Source organism: Pyxicephalus adspersus, chromosome 8 (genome assembly GCF_032062135.1).
Source record: "Pyxicephalus adspersus chromosome 8, UCB_Pads_2.0, whole genome shotgun sequence".
Classification (NCBI taxonomy): domain Eukaryota; kingdom Metazoa; phylum Chordata; class Amphibia; order Anura; family Pyxicephalidae; genus Pyxicephalus; species Pyxicephalus adspersus.
Window position 1 is genome coordinate 3504497 of NC_092865.1, and position 20883 is coordinate 3525379.

At 41.2% G+C, this 20883-nt stretch overlaps 1 protein-coding gene across 1 annotated transcript in view; it reads right to left on the bottom strand.

Moving 5' to 3' along the window:
- TIE1 (tyrosine kinase with immunoglobulin like and EGF like domains 1) overlaps nt 1-20086 on the bottom strand; it is a gene marked incomplete in the record, with an annotated part of 27313 nt that extends 7227 nt beyond the window's left edge. Inside the window, 15 exon segments of the mRNA XM_072419332.1 lie at nt 1050-1260; nt 2275-2468; nt 3343-3633; nt 4535-4825; nt 5446-5583; nt 7135-7293; nt 7385-7529; nt 8807-8952; nt 10819-10947; nt 11873-12013; nt 12889-13020; nt 13111-13266; nt 14391-14501; nt 15951-16238; nt 19509-20086. Coding sequence (XP_072275433.1) covers nt 1050-1260; nt 2275-2468; nt 3343-3633; nt 4535-4825; nt 5446-5583; nt 7135-7293; nt 7385-7529; nt 8807-8952; nt 10819-10947; nt 11873-12013; nt 12889-13020; nt 13111-13266; nt 14391-14501; nt 15951-16238; nt 19509-19569 — 2593 coding nt within the window.
- Between the last annotated feature and the right edge of the window lie 797 nt (nt 20087-20883).

Here is a 20883-nt window from a genome sequence, read left to right on the forward strand (position 1 = left end):
TACAAAGCAGCCTCCAATGTCATACCCCACTATTTGTATTCCCAGCACTTCTCACTCTTTTGATCTGCAGTGTCGCTTTCATAAAAACACTGGTAACTGCCAACTATTCCCTATATATTTGGTACTTTACACTACCTACACCCCATACAGTGGAGTATCAGATATCTGGAAAGCAACCAGAATTACTAAAGTCTTGTTATTATTATTACACAGTATTTATATAGCGCCATCATGTTACGCGGCGCTGTACAAAGTCCAAAGTCATGTCACTAGCCGTCCCTTAAGGTGGCTCATAATCTACTGTCCTTCCCATAAGATTTTATTATAGGGGGGTGTAGCAAATTAACCTAACTGCATGTTTTTGGGATGTGGGAGGAAACCGGAGTACCCGGAGGAAACCCACGCAGACACTGAAGAACCTGCAAACTCCATGCAGATAGAGTCCTGACCCTAGATTCAAACCTGGGATCCATCGCTGCAAAGGCCAGAGTGCTAACCACTGAGCCACCATTCCCAGGTCAATTTACAAGCAGTTACTGCTTACTGGGCACCCAATTTCAACCACTTAGCATCCAAACATGGTTATGGGCCGTTGTTCAAAAAGATTGACAGGGGACAAGTATAACGCCTGCAAAACACCAATAAATTTGTCTCTTCAACCACCCTCATTACCTTCCCATATAATGAAAGGATTTGGTGGCTCACTGGTGTTTTTTAGGTAGTCGTCAGTTACAAAACAACATTCCCTGATAAATGTTATAAATTAGCAAGCCCTAAATAGAAAACAGAAGCTTTGGAAAAGGCAGATTTTATTTTCAGATCTACATTGTTTATTTAACGTTGCTGTTTGATCCTTATTAAACAAATTCAAAAACATTCAAAAAGTATCCTGAATTTGGAAATGTGTAATAAACTGTTTAAAATAAATATCTTTATTTAAATAATATGCACAGGTGCACTGGCTGATATATGTAAGATTGTTCTACACATGTGCAGCCCACAGTTGTAGCAGAATTGTCTCCATATCTTTCTAAAAACGTTTTCCTCACCTTTTAGCATCTTGATTGCAGCATTCATACGCATCCCATCTTTCTTAATCATTGCCTTGATAACCTGTCCCAAATTTCCTTCTCCAATCACATCCTCAAACTTAATGTCCTCCCAGTCGAGGATGGGGTATGAGAAGGGCTCGGTCTGTGGTCTTGGGCGTCGGGTGAGGGTCAGGGTCCCCGAACTAAACTGCAGGATGGTCTCCTCTCCCTTAAAAATGGCAAAATCAGAGATTGGAAAAACGTTTGCAACTATGCAGCCATGAAAATCATTTTAGGTGTCATCATAACTTGTTATTCTTAGATAATTGTACAGTTTCTCCAGCAATATGACCAAGTCTCTACACTCCTCTTAAAATGTTCATAAAGCCATCGCAGGTACAGTTACAGTTTGCATGTTATAAATATTTGTTTTTGTTTTTTGCTATAAAATGCATAAAGAAGCAGAAAATGCATATGCTAAAGTAATTTATTGAATGTGTGTTCTTTGTGTAACTAACTTTTATTTTTTTTCAGGTTATCCCACAATGACTGGATGATTCCTCCTGTCAGTGTGGGATCCCTGGGTACTAGAGGTTAAATAAGGACAACTCTCCCCATTTATCACCTCTAGTGCTCTGTGATTGGCTGAGGAAAGGTAAACCCTGATGACAGATCAAGTGTCATCAGGTTTTTCTTTTCCCCAGCCAATCACAGAACACTAGAGTTGATGAATGGGGAGACTTGTCCTCATTTAGCCTCCAGTGCCCGGGGATCCTATGGGAGTCCTTTGTTCTGGATAGAGAATCTCTATCCAAGAACACATACTATAGTTACACTAGGCCTGCAAGAGCAATCATGGGAGCGGAGCTGTCAGCTCTGCTCCCCTGATTGCTCTTGCAGTTCTACACAGTCCCGAAAAATAACCCAAATTTTCCCCAAATTGACTTTAATAGTGTTCGAATTTGACGTTCGATCACCCGAACAATATTGCCCTATTGGTTCGAATAATGGAATATTCGACCAACACTACTCTCCAAGGCTGGAGAAGATACACATTCATCAGTGAACTTGGGTGATCTAGCAAACCTGGAATAGTTTTCTTTAAAGTAATTTGCTATTTGCAATCCTGGACCAGATCCATTCCAGTTTTGCTGGGTCACCCAGGTTCACTGATGAAAGAGTATCTTCTCCAGTATTGGTAAACGCAAGGAATAAAGCCTTTTATTTAAGTTATATCACTCACCGATCCCGACTGGTAGGTGAACATTTTCCTGCGGTGAAATAAATTTTTTTTTATACAGAAGAGAGCAAGCAAGGCGAGAATGATGGTGAAACACGTGACCGATACAGATCCAATTACTGCCAAGATCAGCTGGTGACCTGAACTAGCCGTCTGCGGGTTAATACTTCCCAAGCTGGGGGGCATGTGATGGGAATCTAGGGGAAAAAAACAGCAGTTAGCTTTAACAATAGTAAAGTAGATCTTATGTCAAAGCTGAATAGTTATGTATTCATTACAAAATATTAAAGGAATGAAGAAGTATGTGAATTGGCCTTTGTATTAGCCTCTTGCAGTGGTAAACCTAGACTATATGGCTCCAGGGCATTTTTATTACACCGTCCAGTTTGCTGATTGGCCCCATGGAACCCAATGACCAGAGGCACCTAGAGTGGACTACCCCTTCCCCGCTCCTCTCATTGGTATCTTGTCATCCATTTATGGCAACACTGGGAGACAATAAACTGTGCTACGTGATCAAGAGTTTATAAGAAACACACTGACAGCAAGAGAGGGCAAAGTAAGTGAAGACTTCTGCTGAAGTTCTTCCATTTAGGCTTGGGGCAGGAAAGTGACCAGGATGTTTTGCTTGTCTGCAGCGGAGAGAAGTGAGGTCCAAACTTGGAGGCTCTGCTGATTGGCAGGGCTCTCTAAGTCTCGGGACAAGAGGAACTGAAATAAAATCCTTTGCATGGTAATTTATCCATTTCATCTTTGTATTTAGCCATTTGTTGAAGCTTAGAGGTATTTCACATTAATATCATTTATAAAGGGCATTTAAAGCTGGTGGAGCTTTTTCTGTTGTGTAAGTGGTTGCATCTATAGGACCTTTCTTTGGTTTCATAACATCATTTTTTACAATGTTTGATGTGTTGCAGAGAGTAACAAGCTGCACAACCATGATGGTTTATTATTCACTGGTCTTGGAAACTGAGAGCTTCCACGATGCCAGTTTTACTTTAGAGGTCTACAATCCTCCATAGGGGTAAATCCAATAGTCATCACATAGAGAGAGATAAAGTAAAAATGTACCATCAGTGTAGGTTGAAGCTGTTACAGTTTGGCTCCATTCGCCGGGAACTCTGGAGTTTGCCTGAACCCGGAATTGGTAGAAGGTGCTAGCGTTCAGGCCTCTGATAATGTACCAAGTCTGGTTGTGGCCCTCTGTATCTGCCCATTGCTGCTCCCCAGGGACTCCAAACCTTCGGCTCTCAACCGTATACTTAGTTATGCCACCGTTAGGATCATCGGGAGGAGACCAGGTCAATTCCATGCTGTCCCGAGAAAGAGGTTTAGCACGTACATCCTTGGGGGGTGAGGGACCTGGAGACACAGGCAATTTAGGGATGTAAGTTGTAAGTTCCAAAAAGGAGCAGCAATTCTTATGTGCATGATTTCAGACAGAAACCAAAATGGTACTTGGAAAATAACTCTATTAGGAGAAAACCGGAGTGCCTGGAGGAAATCCACACAAACACGTGGAGAACATCCAAACTCTATCCAGATATTGTCCCGGCTTAGATATGAACCCGGACCCAGCGCTGCATAGGACAGAGTGCTAATCACTGAGTCAGGTCAGGAACAAAATGGTTTGACCCTTAGGAGGGCCATGTGGGTTAGTGTTATATCATGGTGGTGAGTGTAATCATAAAGATAGGAAGAAGGTAAAATTTTCTACAAATTTTAAGGTTCGTGTAAGAGGGTTTCATATTCCAGACAGTAGCGTAATTAGAAAGTAGAAAAAAGATCATGAGCAGAGTAGTATGAGTAAAGAAAGAGAAAGAGAAGAGATTTAGCGGTTAAATAAATCGAGTTGTATTTCAGTTTTCAACCGGATTTATTTAGCTACGAAATCCCCTCTCGTTTTCTTTCTTTACACATACTATTCGATCTCTTAAGGAGAGGCTAGATCTCTGAAACCATAAATTTGGAGTGAGACAACCGGTACCTAAATTTATCCTTTTCATGAGCAGAGTATTTTCAACCACTATGGGAACCCATGATGGAGCATGCGATATTCCAGCAGTGAGTGTAGTCAGAAAGGTAGAAAAAAGGGCAGAAGCTGCACATCTTTAACATAGAGGAGCATGTTATGGTGGAAGACCTAATGGTAAATCCAAGAAGATAGAAGCAGAAAAGGTCGGGAGAAGAATATGTTTTAGTTATTGGGAACATTGAGGACGACCATGCAGGACCTTAGTAGGTAGTTGTTGAGTGGACTTACCCTTGCTATTGAGCTCAATTTTGTAGGGATCCGAAGGAGGACCAAGGCTGGTGCAGTGATAAATTAAGACTCTGAATGTGTATTCTATGTTGGAGCTGAGGCCATAAATCTTTGCAGTCAGGATATCCATAGATGTCACATTCTCCTCTCGATAAAGCTGGTTTGGTGGGTAGTAAACCCTGACCAGGAACCCACTTCCAACACTACTGTAGTCAGGCAGCTGCCAATTAATATATATTGAGTTTCTGTCTTCCTTGGAGTAACCTTTTATTTCTGGCTTTACTGTAGGTTCTACTAAAACACAAGAAAAAATAACTGAGACCTAAAAATAGCTTTTAATATGGGTCTAATAGAAAGATAAAGCAGTGGAACCATCGGCTTATGTCATAGAAAGGTATATTATTGTTGTTTAGGGGCTTTTCAAATATAGAACCACCTGTCTAGTCATATGGTGGCTCCTTGCAGTATGTTTTTCTAACTGAGAAAGTGGCACAAGGTTTTAATATTTATAATACTATATAAGTTGAAAAGTTTTAAAAAATTAAAGTTAAAAGTTGAAGGTAATAAGTTAAAAAGCTCAAAGAAAGTGCCAACACGTTTTGGGTAAAACCGCCTCCTCCATCAGGGCTACAAGTACAATACTAAGACTACCAGCAAATGTTTACTTAAATATTCAATATATACATTTTACATAATGGCTAATGAATATAGTGGGGCAGTGCAGGATTACATTTTTACTTTTCGTATACTGTTGCTGTACAGGTTCTGTGGGCTCACCATGACTTAGGGTCAATATCCCCTTCAAACCCTGTTTCTTCACCACTTACTGGAGGAATTTCTGATTGCGTTAGTATTATTCCTTATAGCACATCAATAAAATAATTTAAAAGTCTGTTAAATTAAATACATACCTATGCAGTCTGTTACCAGAACAGCAATTGGTCCCAGGGGGCCTTCACCACCAGGGCCTGGCCGACTCAGCTGATAGCGCACCTGATAAGCAGTGACTGGCTTTAGGTTTGGAAGAGTGATGTTGCCTTTTTGCTCCACTATAAATAGAGATAGGAAAGTAAGGAAGTTAGTGGATGCAATGTATTTATCATCTGTCTATCTCTATCAAGTCTGTAAGCTGTAAAGTCTGAACATTGGCCTCTGCATATCCATGTTACGTTATACATATTTTAGGTTTGGTGGAACAGCTACAAGTGACACCAGAAAAAAAATTGTGACCAGCTTCAAACCAACCATTGTGTTGAATAATATTATCCAGTATTTACATAGCGCCAACATATTACGCAGCACTGTACAAAGTCCATAGTCAAGTTACTAGCTGTCCCTCAAAGGAGCTCACAATCTAAAGTCCCTGCCATAGTCATATGTCATTACTACAGCCTTAGAACAACTTGGGGGGAGCCAATTAACCTAGCTGCATGTTTTTAGAATGTGGGAGGAAACTGGAGTACCCGGAGGAAACCCACACAAACTCAGGAGAACCTGCAAACTCCATGCAGATAGTGTCCTGGCTGAGATTCAAACCTAGGACCCAGTACTGCAAAGACCAGAGCTGAGCCACTGAGCCATCATGTTGATCAATTGATGGCTAAGCCTAGATGCACATGCCAAATTTTTCTGTTACTAGTTCAATTTACAAAGACTGACAAAATTCCATACCTAACATTTGTTTTATTTTGTAAAGATATCTCAGGTTTTGCTGTTGTCATTTAACAAAAAAATCTCTTTCCTTCTAATATAAGCTGATAACTGCAGAGGAATATACTTTTTTAATTATTAATATTATTATTACTATTATTATTATTAAACAGGATTTTTATAGCACCAACATATTACGCAGCACTGTACAATAAATGATTTTTGGGTTACAAATGACAGACTAATACAGACAGTGATACAGGAGGAGGGGAGGACCCTGCCCCGAAGAGCTTACAATTTAGTAGGTGGGGGAATTTTCACACAATAGGATGGGAGATATGGAATGGTGGGAAGAAGTGATGGTTTCAAAAGAAGATGGGTAGGCAAGTTTGACACTATATTTATATCTGATGATTGCAGTACTAAACACAGACATGCTGCCATTTTTGGGCTGCAGGGGTTGACAGCATATATTATCAATAAAAATACCACCATGCATGTTACTAATATTCCATAGCTGAAATAATGATAATGTGATTAAGATCCATTCTGGTTCCCAATCATTAGCTGAGACCTGAGCTATCACAGACATACTGTAAAGCTTTGATACCTACCATCAGTATTGGTGGTATCATGCATGGTGGTGGTCCTCAAAGAGGTATTAACACTGACAAATGTTAATATTTATTATTTAGAGGTCACAGAACCCTACTATCAACACTTTATATCATTTTATGTTTTCATAGGAACTGTTCTTGATAGGTTTCATCCTTTTGGGTAAAAATGCCACTTGCTTCCAGAATAGCAATAAAAAAGAGGTAAAAAAAATAAATAAAACAGAAATATTAGATTTGAGAATCACAGAAATTGAAGGATCCTGGACGTCTCTTATGGTCACCCTAATGTCAACTGGCAACAACTATTGTACAAAATGTACAGTAAGGTTTTACCTGTTATGCTGTGCCAGTCAGATTTCATGTGCTTGGACTGATATAGCAGTTTGATTGATGATATTGGCCCATCTCCTGAAAAGTGATGAACGGGAGCCAGGATGAGCTGCCTGCTGCGCCTCTCCAGTAAACGTGGCGGTTCCAAGGGGGCCGGCGGCACTGCGAACAATAATACAAGATGAGCGATCAGTTACACATAACAAGACAATGTCAACCTTTGATTCAATACTGGAAGGCTGGACTGTCTCACCTTTAACCTGTACACGAAATTTACGATTGTCCTGCCCACCCCTGGTAGACACCCGGCACTCCCATAATCCATTGTCATTCAGAGTCATGGTGGGTACGGTGAAAGTACAAGTACTGCGTTCCGAATCCAGGAGAGCATTGCTGGCCTGCGTGGGGGTAGAGATGGAGCAAAGCATGAAAATTAGAGAATAACAGATTGTAATCCAGAGACAGGAGGAATATGATTAATGATGTAATATCCTTAGATTTTGGGTGTAGCATTATTATTAGATATATTTGTAAGGCAGCAAGTTGACTCTGGTACTATAACCCATACATGGAGTACAGTGATGTCATTTAACCAAAAAGTGGTGAAGAATTCTAAAAAAAATGAAATCCAAGATATCAGCATCAACTTTTGTGAGCACTATAGGTCTTTATTTATTCTTCTGTAAAAAGCAGGTGAAGGTTTTCCCAGTGAACTTTAAATATTGGAGAATCAGTATAAGGTTCATTAGGCAGTCTGCACACAATCCACATGTTTGCATGATCTGCCCTTGCATTATTAATATATCCAGAGGAGGAAATACAACAACAAGGCCAAAAGCAACATATTGGGACTGATTCATTATAGCTCTCCAAGAACTGAGAAGGAAGACTCGCATGGGAGTGCCTAGGTGATCCAGAAATCCAGGAATTAATCTGGTCCGGAATTGAAAACATTTGACAACTAATAGACCATACTTCCTAGTAAATCCATTCCAGGTGAGCTGGATCACTCAGGTTCTCACATAATACTCTATCATCTCAAGTCGTGGAGAGCTTTAATGAATCAGCCCATTGCATCCCTACCACAACCCCATTGGAGTGAAAATGCAACCGTGTACAAAAGTGCATAAAATGGTGTGGTTTGCTGCAGGTCTGACGTTAGCATTAAGATCCCTTTAACATATAAACCTGGCTATTCTTAGATTGTTCTGTTTTTTAGGGATCAGTAGTTTAGGTTAGAATTACCACAAATAATAATACATCTGAGCAGAGACTACTGTCTCAGCCGGTTCTGTTTAGACAATAGAGAGACAGTCTGAAATCAAACAGTTTCTGTTTAGCCTGTAAATTCTAGAGTGAAGCTTTAAAAAATAAATAATTGAAATACAATAAAGAAAGAAGTAACATTTAAAATACTAAAAAAAAATCACCCAAATCCAAACATTTTCCATTTATTGGGCAATGAAAGCGGCAGACAGATCCTGACTTTTCACAAGCTAAGCCTGATATCCAAGTTTTTTAGGAGTGAGAAGGAAGAAGGCAAGAACATGATACTGCGCGATACAGATAATGATTGTTTACCTAGAGAGAGGTGGGCACCTGCCAAAAAAGGACTCAGCACTCAACTACCCGATTTACTTAATTTCATCTAAAGTATCGAAGACTTGCAGCTTACCATGATGACGGTTCCATCGGGCCTCCGTAACACTATACTCCCCAAAACAGGCTGGGGGTTCCCAGATGCAGCACAGGTCAGTACTGCAGTGGAATTCAGGTTGAACTCCACCAAGGATGGAAGATCAATGATTTGAGGATGACGATCTGCAGCCAAGGAGATAAAAAAGGGAAAATGGGGAAAACTAAATATATTTTTATTCATGTTCCTACAAATACACTCGTACTGTGCTAGTCATTGATTAATGCAGAGACTTATTTTATAACGATGCAAGCTTCAGCACCTTCCTTGGGTTTCTTTCTCAAGTCCTTGCTTTTATAATTACTTGTATTTGAAGCTAGAAATTATATTTTAGTTTAAAAAACAATCAGGTTAGACAGGGGCTCTTTGTTTAAATCCAGATCAATCTTGGCAATTTTCTGTTCGCCCCCCTTCCCTTTCTAACTGTTCTGGCTTTTGGCTTCCCAACCATTTCTTACCCCAGACCTGGAGCAGTGACATTGTTATTACAGTTAGATCAACCAGACAAAAGCCAGGTAATGATTGCCTATAATGCACCTTTGCAGGTCTCCAGAATAATGAGATTTGGAATTTGGAAATTCAATGGCAAAGACAAAAACACAAAGCGATCACTGAACTGTAATTTCTCAGGCATACCTTGTGTTTTTGACACTCTGATGGTTAGAGATCTCAGAACAATAACACACTGAAGCTTGGGGGCCCAAGTAAAATGAAACACTGACCCTTGGGGCCCCAGAACTATGAAACAGTAACACTAAGGTTATCGGAACAATGACACACTGACACTTGGGGTCAATGACACACTGACATTTGTAGGGGCCCAGAACAATGATATGCTGTCACTGGGGGGTCCCTAAATAATGATGTACCAACACTTGGCAGTCCCAGAATAATATAATACCAACACTTGGGGGTCTTAGAACATTGATATGCTGACACTTGAGGGGGCCACAGCAATGAAACACTAACAATTGGGGATCCTAGAACATTGATATGCTGACACATGTTGGGGAGAGAATAATGATACACTGACCCTTGGGGACCCAGAACTACAATACAGTAACACTAAGGCCCCGCAACAATGACACACGGAAACATGGGGGTGCCAGAACAATGACACACTGACACTTGGGGTCCCAAAACAATGACACATTGACACGGGGTAAATTACACACTGACATTTTCAGGGGCCCGGAGCAATGACACACTTTCACTGGGGGGTTCTAATGATTAGATATACCAACTCTTGGGGTATTAGAACATTGAGATACTGACACTTGGGGCTCTCAATACAATGCCACTTGGGAGTTCCAGAACAATGGCACAATGAGGCTTGGGGTCAATGAAACACCGCCATTTGGGAGGCCCAGAACAATAATGTAATTTCATTTGGGGTTCCAGAATAATGAAGTACCAACATTTGGGGGTCCCAGAATAGTAGCATACCAAAACTTGGGGGTTTTAGAAAATTGGCATGGAACACTTGTGGGGGCCAGAACAATGACACATTGACAATTGGAGATCCTAAAAAATAACACACTGACACTTGGAGGGCCTTGTATAATGAAACTCTGGCCCTTGGGGCCCCAGATCTATAATGCAATAACACTAAGGCTCCTGGAACAATGATACTATGACACTTGGTGTCCCAGAACAATGATGTACCAACACTTGGGTGTCCCAAAATATTAGCACACTAACACTTGGGGGTCAGAACCATGACACATTGACAATTGGGGATCCTATAACATTGATACGCTGACATTTGTTGGGGCCATAACATTGATACACTGACACTTGGGGGGGGCATAACATTGATACACTGACACTTGGGGGGCCCAGAACATTGATACACTGACACTTGGGGGGCCCAGAACATTGATACACGAAGAGTTGGGGGGCCCAGAACATTGACGCACTGACACTTGGGGGGTGGGCAGAACATTGACGCCATGAAACTTGTGTTCACACACAGTGGTTGAATCCATTACCTGACATCTCACAATGTTGTCCATGATAGCCGTTGGCGCAGACACAGCCGCTAAACCGATTACAGGAGCCACCGCTCTCACATTTACATTTCAGGGCACAGTTGGCTCCATACGTTCCAGCAGGGCACTCTGTAAATGAGAGTCAGATGGCATTGTATGAAACAGGAAGAAATCCTAGATGTGTCCAAATCATCCTTATGGAAACATTTCTGTTAAGCTACAACAATATTAAACCGAGGAAGCTATAAGATGACCTTTCAGTAATTTGTGCATGTTATACATTTGTGAACATGAACAGCTCCAGGATTTACATGATTGTGTCATCTCTGAGCCATTATCTCAGTCCAGGATGTAGGTGGTGACCATGGATGATGCTCACATACATCCGATGCAAAGTCCACTAATAGATATCCTGTTTTTGTCTCTTACCCTTGGTAAACACATTGAGCACTCACATAATGCAAATTCAGAACATACGGCTTATACATTGTATGGAATTCAGTAAGTTTTTTTTCTTTCATATGGTATATAAGGTATTCCATAGGCTGAACATTTGTGGAAATCTAACCATGACTTCTATGTTGGGAAACCCATTCCAAAACTATGGACATCCATATGGAGTTACCCACTCTAACCCCTTGTGGCTCTAACATCCTCCACTCTTCTAGAAATCCTTTCCATAAGATTATGGGGGTGTTTGTGGAAATTTATCCCACTTGTGACACCAAATTAGTGTTCCAATTTATCCCTAAGGTGTTTAGTGAGATGGAGGTCAGGGCTCTGTATAGGACATTCAAGTTCCTCTACTCCAACCTGATCAATAGGGAACACCTAACCTAAAACATTGTGATAAAGGGGCATATTAGGATATTGCATATTAGGGCCATTGGGTTTATTCGTGAGTTGGGTTTATACCTACATTAATAATTTCATGCTACATCTGTGTTTCAGGATATTTACGCTTCTATAGTCTTCTATTTGTCTGCGTACATGTGCCATACAAAATGCAGAAACTTCCATGGAAAAAAAAGGGGGATTAAAATGGTTTCGGCACCTTTTTGGCAATGGGTGCCGGTCCAGCCGCTTCCACAGGAACATCCATAGGGGTCCGGAAGGCAGAAAGTGAGCCCTTTGCAGCCCTGGTCCCTCTTACATGTCTCCTGACAGTTTCGGCCAAAGTTCCCCTCTCTGCAGGCTGTAAAGCAAAAAAGTTTATTTGTGTATTCCCATGTATTCAGTTTTTTAATCTCTGTGATATTTTATTTTTTGCCAAGCAGTAACAAAATCAAAGTGTAGCCAAAAGTTTTTCATTTTAAGTTTATGATACAGTATTGTATCCCCATTAGGGAGATTGTTCCTAACTCCCCGTCCTAGTGACAAAGCATACAGTAATAGGAGGTCTCTCTAAAGCAAGAGGACACTTTGAAGACAGTTGTCATCAGGACAGGTAGACCGGAGTAAAACATTTCCCCACACCTGGTTGAGTTCTGGTGTCAGCTCTAACATTTTGGATTACCCTTAATTTTCATTGACAGTGACGCTAATCACCAAAACAAATGGTCAGTGTGAATCTTCCCAATAAAGACACAGACAGCATCATAAACCTGCCAGGGGTTCTAACTAATCCACATTCTGAAGTCCAACTCTAGCCAAATTTTGTTTGGATAGAACATGGCAAGGGTAGGACCTTCGATAAAAAAGGAAAGGATGGTGAAGAGCGAGCAAAAGTAAAGCTATCAAAAAAATACGTATGATAAATAAGTTAATCTTCAACATAATTATGAAGGAACGGGGATTTATACGCTTTAGTAAGTTCATCCTTTGCCTGCATGGTAAAATAGGCCCCCCTAGGATCGGCTCTTGATAGGTAATGTTCGCTCTGTATACATTAACAATTATATAAATCAATTGTCTTCCCTAGACTTCTAAAGGGTTGGACACCAACATCAAAGAATGTTTGCTCAATTCACAACAGGCGTATAAGGAAGGTAATTATACAAAAGGCCACTATCATCTTCCCAGGCTCAAGCAAGGCCCCCTCATTGAATCAGAGTGGGGCACTTGACCTACCCTTCTCACAGCGGGTTCCCATGAATCCTGGGGCACAAATACACTCTCCACTAACGTCATGGCACACGCCACCATTTAGACACTCAAGGCAATCCTTTTGGCAAGATGGACCCCACTTGTTCTCTGGGCACCCTGGATTATAGAAGAAGAAAGTAAAATAATATCAGAAAAGTTAGAATCAAGTGGCCCCACAATGTAGAAATCTGGGTCCTGATGACTGACCTCGTACGATGAGTCTAAAGAAGGCGTTGGTGAGTGGTGTCTCTCCGGTGAACCCGCCGCTGTACACTCCCGCCTGACTCAGGTGCACATTTGGGAGGGTAAGACGTGCGATCATGTCACTGACCTCGTCCTTGTAGGTGGTCTGGAAAAAAGTTCCTGGAATGGAAGTGATATTGTGTTAGCACAGATCTTTGTGTACATGGACTGCTGAGTCTGGAGGAACAATTCTTGAGAATGCTCCAAATGTTCACTTTTTCATACTCGGGACTTCAGAATGACGGTGGGATTGTCGGGCTGTTACCATTTCCTCCTGCAATTGAGAAGCGTCTAACCTGCCGCCTCCAATAGGGAACAAATTGGGGATGATGTGCAGATCAGTACCGCTTGCTAACACCTGATGTAAAATGTTCAAGCGCCAGCAGTGGTGGGGTACCAGGTAAAGTTCCAGCCACTGGAAGCCCCACAGGAATCTGGGTTCCAACCTCCAGTCTGAAGACTCTTACAAAAAATTGCTAATCAACTTTTTACATTTTAGTCAGCACTTTTTTACCACCAAACTAATAAAAGGTTGATTTTGAATGTTAGCATTTAATACTTTGATTGCTGCACTACACTACACTGAAGATCAGAAACGATTCACTTGAATGGATCAATAGTTCTCCATCTTTGGAAGTGGCCTTCATGTCCCCTTCACCTCCATTGAGGCCACCTAGCTTTCACGACAATCAAGGTGCTGGAACTAGCATTTTAAATCTCCATTGTGAGCTTTGGGGTTCATCACTGTTAAAGTAATAATAATAGTAAAATAAATAGTAGTGGTCATCAATTCATTTATGCAATGGGGATTTTTCATAAAAGTAACAATCATGTCACCTGATCATCGATTTTATGAATGGAATAAGCACAATGATGTCAGTTCTCCTTTAGAAATATATAAATTGAACATCTTCAACCTAAAATGTTTATTATTCGGGCAGAAAATATTTAAGACATTACTATTACAAATAATATCACAAAGGTGTTGTAAGTGGATGTTGAATCACGTAATTGACTTAGCAAGGTTGATTATCATTTTGTAAGGAATGTTTGACTTGGCTTGGTAATTGAATTTAAAATTTAGTGTAAAGAATATCCAATCAAATGCAGGCGATTTAGAAAAAAAGAGTTTTCCATGCACATGATTGGATGGCTGATGTCAGCAGAACGTCATCTTATTCACTAACTAAAGGGATTTATTCCGTAGCCTCATGGGAAAATTCTCACATTACCCTCGTCCTTACCGTTATATTTCCACATAATATCCGCATGCTGTGACTTCATCACTTTCGCCTCTAAGTGCGCATCTTGGTTGATGCTGACAGTTACCGTCACTCTCAAAGGTGTCAGATCAGCTGCAGCAAAAATATCGGACGTTAATATTTGAAGTGAAGTTACAACCACTGCTTTATAAATTGAGCCCCATGGGGTCTTTTTAAATTATTACATTTATTTGAATAAACCAAACAAATGAATAAGATATTTAAAGAGAACAAACGTATTATGGAACTGTAAAACCGGTCAAACAAGAGGTCATAAAGCCTGAAATTATATATAAATATAAAGTGTCTGGGACAGTTTTCGGGCAATTTCCTAGGGCCCCCATTTCCTCCAGGGCCCCAGAATGGCAGGGTGTGCAGGGAGCTGGAATGCTAAGCACGCAGGGCCCTCGTTTCATATTTGCCGAGGCAGACATCAGCTGTCTGGTGTACAGTGCACTTCCTCTTGTATTCTTCTCTGAGATCTCTTATCGCTCGGTTTGTTTCCTGCCATTAGGGCCCCTTCTCTATCAGAGATGTCCACCATGAAAATGTCTTCCTGACACATCACCATCCCAGGACTCTTACAGGGACTGGCACAACGAACGTGAGCTGGAATTTGTATGGGAATTCACAATCTAGATGTTTTTTACTCTTTTATCATTTGTCTGACTGGAGATATCATGAAAAGGCTTTACAAGAGGAAGGAAAAGTCCAATCAGAGAAGGGAACATGGGAATGGAAATGGGAATAATAGGAGGGAATGTGTGCGATCCAAGGAAACCCAAGGAAAGGGTCTACCATAGAATACTGCATGCAAAATTATATGAAGAGAGAGAGAGAGGGAGAGAGAGAAAGAGAGAGAGGGAGAGAGAGAAAGAGAGAGAGGAAGAGAGAGAGAGGAGGGGAGAGGAAGAGAGAGAGAGGCAGAGAGCTTTGCAATTAGCACAGAAAGTCAGCAACCTACTTTAAAAAAAAACTTTTTCCCAACCTTACTTTGATTTACAAATGGCATTTTTAACAATTTCACAATCCAGACACGTTTCCCTTGGGTATTCCATCAATTTTGGTGACTGCCATGTTTAGCGGTTGTGTAATAAACTTACACAATCATCATCAAAATTATGTAAATCTGAAATGTTGAAAATTGGAATAGTTTTTTGGTGCAAATTGTCTCCAGTCCTTTTTACACTGATATTGCCATTAATGCAAGGCGTGTGTCATGTGTGAGTTATACACGTGTCATTCATGTGTCACACATGTATCATACCTGGGTCATGTGTATGTCATGTGTGTATTATACATGAGCCATAGGTGTGTCATACATGTATCATACATCAGTCATACATGTGTCATATATGGGTCATACTGGTGTCATACGTGGGTGACATGTGTGCCAAGTGTATGTGTATCATACATTTGTAATGCATGCATCATACCTGGGTCATATGTGTGTCATGCATGTATCATACATCGGTCATACATGTGTCATACATGATCTCTCATGTTCTGGACACTGATGTACATGGCTGTCCATTGACTTACCGGAGGGACTGTTGTAGGGATAGAGGATTTTCGTGTGCTCGGACAGCCCCTTGGCGATGCAGTAAAACACCCCTACCAGCGCCTTGGAGGAATATCTGACCTGCAGTTCATTCTCTTGTGATTTGGTATGGAAGGGCGGTGAATGAGCGATCTTCACGATGGTATTATCCCGCTCAATGCTCAAGTCTGAACTTCGCATTTCCCGCTCTCCCGTGATACATGTTAACGTCAGATTTCCCCGGCGGTGCTCAGAGGTAATTGACACCAACGTGACATCGAGTACGCCCCCTGCAGGAAACAAAAAAAATACATTATAATGAAACCAAGGCAATAAAATTGGCCATCACCCTGCCTTGTATACCAAAATCAGACCAAACCTAAAGCTGAGCTCCAAATATGTATAAAAGTTACAAATGAAGGCAGATGTAAATACATTAGTACATCCTTGGATATTGGCTGTAAAGCCATTTGCAGTTCTTGTTCAGCAAAGCTCAGGCTTGGAGAGAAAGAAGCAGAATTTTAGGCCAATCAGGTGTGCTGATAGGAGGAGAGAGTAACAGAGAGATGACATCATCTCCTTACTGCTTCTCCTTTTCTGTCCAGTCACAGGAGTGTGGAGAAAACACATAAGTGTTACTGAACTGCAGCAGAGAATATTCAGAGCTCCAACTGGGATTGTTTGGTGCGGCAGAAATACAAAAGCTTTGCAAAGTTAGAAAATGCAATTTTAGTTTGAACTCTGCTGTTGTTGTTTGACTTTTTGTCTACAGGGAAAGAAATGGGTGGAAATCTCTTCAATAGAGCCCTAAATGGGAGAAAAGTGGAAGGGGTTCAAATCCTTTACTATATCCAAAACTGAAAAAAATGTTTAAAGAAAGGTTAATGAGTGAATAAATGATTTATATAAATAAAGGCATTGTAAAGGAAACATTGTAATCAACAAATTTCTTTGTCCACTATTACTATAATACTGAATATAACTTGTACAGAGAGAAGAGCTGTGGGAGGGGCCCAATAGCCCCACCCCCCACAAGCTACTTGTTGAGAATTATAGAAGGGGTGGAGACAGACCCAGCCACCCTGCACAAGCAGGGAGAGCAGCAGTGACTAGTCTAAATTACAGGAAGTCAAAGTTTTGCACCACTGCACTCAAAACACGTCAAAATTCCAATAACATACATGATGGTCAAACAATTCTTGAGTCTGGTGTAACAAAGGGCACAACCCCAGTCATAGTTTTTCATACTTCTAATTTTTGGCCACATGACCTCTTAGAGCCGTAAAGCTAATCCATGCAGATGAAGGTCTGAATGGGATCAGAATGCTGAATGGTGGCGGTAAGGGAAGGGGTGGAGGGGATATAGGAGAACCCCACTGATATATAGCAAATTATCCGGAGCTGTGCCTTGGTCATAGCTGCTTGCTATTGAGCACACCTTGTATGGGAGATACAAGGTGAATGAAGACCCATGGCATGCAAGTCTGCATGAATTCTGCATGAATAAATTCCTTTATTAATCAAACCTTGAGTTCCAATCAGTGACTTTGCCTTGGCTAAGATAATGCTATCAGTTTGCTGCAGACAGGAGGAAGCATTTCCTCAGTCTGTTCTCCTCCAGCAACTACAGAGACTGATCTGTAGCAGATATTTGTGAACAGCCATAGCAGGAACCATCATTCATCCCATTTATAATGCACGGCACCTCATTATACATGTTCCGGATACATATTTACACATAACACAATATAGAGGTTTAAGTCCATTGTAAGTGAATGGCATTTGGTTTGTTAAAACCCTGCTCATCATAATTAATTAGTAACTTTAATAAATCATTGCATGGATTGGCTTCCAGTGAAATATGTATCCCCATGCTTTATGGTAATCTCCACCAGGGTGACAACACATGATCACATCTCGGAAACAGTGGTCACCCCATGATAGCAAGAGCTTGGAAAAGGACCTTCATGATAGAATTGATATATATTTCCTATTATGGTGAATGTATTAGGTTTCACCTATAGCTTCTATGAGTGAATGGATCCTTTCCAACAGCAGATTCTATTCTTCTATTACTCTTTCAATGAAGCTTTTCCCCATATTCATCTTCTGCTTTAGGTGGTTGGGAGTCGGGCATTCACCACTCATCAACCAAAACCATAGGCGTATCACCCAGTGCACAACTTCACAGAGGGAAATATTGGGGGTAGTTGTTACCCAACCACAACCACCAGGACACCATTCATTTTTGAACAAGCATGGCACTGGCCGGAGACACCTTGACACCATCCATGTGATAACCGTCATACCGCTCATAAAGAACAGCTGAATAAATACGTTACAAAGGCCTGATTGATTAAAGCTCTCCAAGCCTGGAGAGGATACACTTTCATCAGTGAAGCTGGGTGATCCAGAAAACCTGTAATGGATCTGGTCTAGGATTCAAAACATTTGCTAGCAAATAGCAAATGACTTTGAAGAAATCCATTCCAGGTTTGTTGGATCACCCAGCTTCACTGATGAAAATGTATCCTCTCCAGTCTTAGCGAGCCAATTGTAAGAGATCTCACCTGAATCTGGAAAACAAGAAATTCAACACCCAAAACCAGCTTGTGATCACAAAGAGAGATTGAGGTAACCTACCATCAGCACCATATATTGAAAATGTATTACTAGGTGGGTAGGTTGTTGTGACCCACCTGATTATTCTTGCACTTGATAGCTGGTTAGAAGTGGGTGACATTGGGTCTGATTTATTAAAGCTCCCCAAGGCTGGAGAGGATACACTTTCACCAGTGAAGCTGGGTGATCCAGCAATCATTGAATGGATTTCCTAAGGTTTTATTTAATCCTGGACCAGATCCATTCCAGGTTTGCTGGATTACCCAGCTTCACTGATGGAAGTGTATCCTCTCCAGCCTTGGAGAGCGTTAATAAATGAGGTCCATTGTCCTAACATTGGTCGATGGGTTGCCCAATAAGGAGCTCTGTGGGCCAATGTAGTGACAATAATAAAGGAAGACATGGAGTAGACCACCAAGGTTGGAATATCTGGATCCCAATGGTGTAAGCTACACATGGCCTCAGATCTGCAATGTTGCATAATATTGTGGCATGGTGCAATTCCATATAATGAAGCCGGTCTGTTTTATCCGGTTATCTTTCAGGTGACGTAGTGAAAGTAATAACGTGGCATAAGCAGAACATTTTTTCGTGTATTGGGTTGCTTAGGAGAAATTGCCTCCCTTGTATATATTTTTATTGAAGCTGGGGATGTTTCTTCCATGTGAGCAGATCCAGGATTGATAGATCCTCCCTTAATTTCAGGATCCAAAAAAAGCTCATTGTACCCAAATATCACCAAACACGACCCAACATTCACCTTCTACATCGATGCCAAACCATTTCACCTAATTGCCTACGTTTTGCCGAATACCACCAATCTCTCCTCCCACTGATCTCGCCTGGGCCTGATCTTCTCAAGCCAAAACACAAACAAAGCCACCTGAAACAGTCACAACGTCACAATCATCCACTCTGAACAATTTTCAGGGTTTTACCTGTTTTTCTTAGAAGGAAAGAACTGAACAAGAGCCCCAGGACAGGCAAGAGCCTTAGCATGGTCCCAGCCGTGGCACAGAGGTGAAAGTCGCCCAGTTTGATCCACGTGTCCAAGAATCACAGCCAAATTTTCATCCTTTAGCCAAGTTTGGTTTTTAAGGAACAGATCCTCGAAAATATTAATCCTGAAATCCTGATGTTCAACAAAATACTCCAAAAGGATCCAAGCTGTCCACTCCCAATAGGACGTTTCCCAGAACTTGTTTATTTGCGGCAATGTGAATGGAACGATGGGGTACTAAGCCCAGCCGGCCCTTGGTTATAACCACAATAGAAACATCACTGATTGTTAGCTCTGCGGACAACAGAGAACATCTGCTGGTAGGTTTCGAGAATATTCCAAAGGTCTGGCTCCTCTGTGAGTTTCCCACGTCCGCCACCTCTGACTTCCACAGGTTTCTGGGATCTGGGCATGGAAAGAGGAAAAGGCGTAGCAGGACTGTGAGTACAGGAAACCCTTCAGAACTGAGCTCTCAGCGATGGCCTCTAGTTGAGGAAATCAAAGTCTGAGTAACTCTGGGAATGGAAGATGACAAAGCCTGACCCCCCTCCCACATTCCCCCATGTGAAATCTATTGTTATACTCTACATATTCCATGGTCGTAGCCGTGGTGTCCCCGTGATGGCTCATAAGCCAGACATGGAGTTTATGTCTTGGGTTGTATTGTGCCAATGGGTTACTATATGGCAATTCTATGGGCTGGAATATCAAAGAAAATGTTTTATGTTTTTGGATGATCAGTTTTCTCCTAAATCAGGGATGGACGGTTATTATTCAGGCTCAACTTCCTGTGATTCTTCTTCAATCCAAACACAAGACTAGAGCATTGTTCACTGACACAAAGGGTTCTGGTTATTAAAGCAAAGCATGAAGCAAGATAGTAAACATTTCTCTCTCCTGCTGCCAAACTGGGCTGCAATGAAAAGAGAGAACGGCCTGAAAAATCTTCAAAAATTGATACTTCTTCAAGTGTCAGATTCTGGGCCCCTGCTGCACTGTATGGTTTGTCCCACTGGCCCCTATGTCACCACTGTGGCGGGAAGAACCACTTACAGCTGTAGGGGAGCAAAAATTTTACACTAGAAGTGTTCATTTCAAAAGAGTTTTTAGATGGCTTTTATTTTTGTTTTTCAATACAGTGCAGATTACTGGTGCAGGCTGGAGGAGTTTTTCTTTTCTATTGCAAAAAAAAGCATTTGTTTCATCAAACTTTCATTTTACCAACAAAGTTACTTTTTTAGCATTTTGGACAGAGTTACCATTTCTTTTTTTTTTCTTTTTTTTCTACAAGGGCATTGGGGAGATTTTGCTTT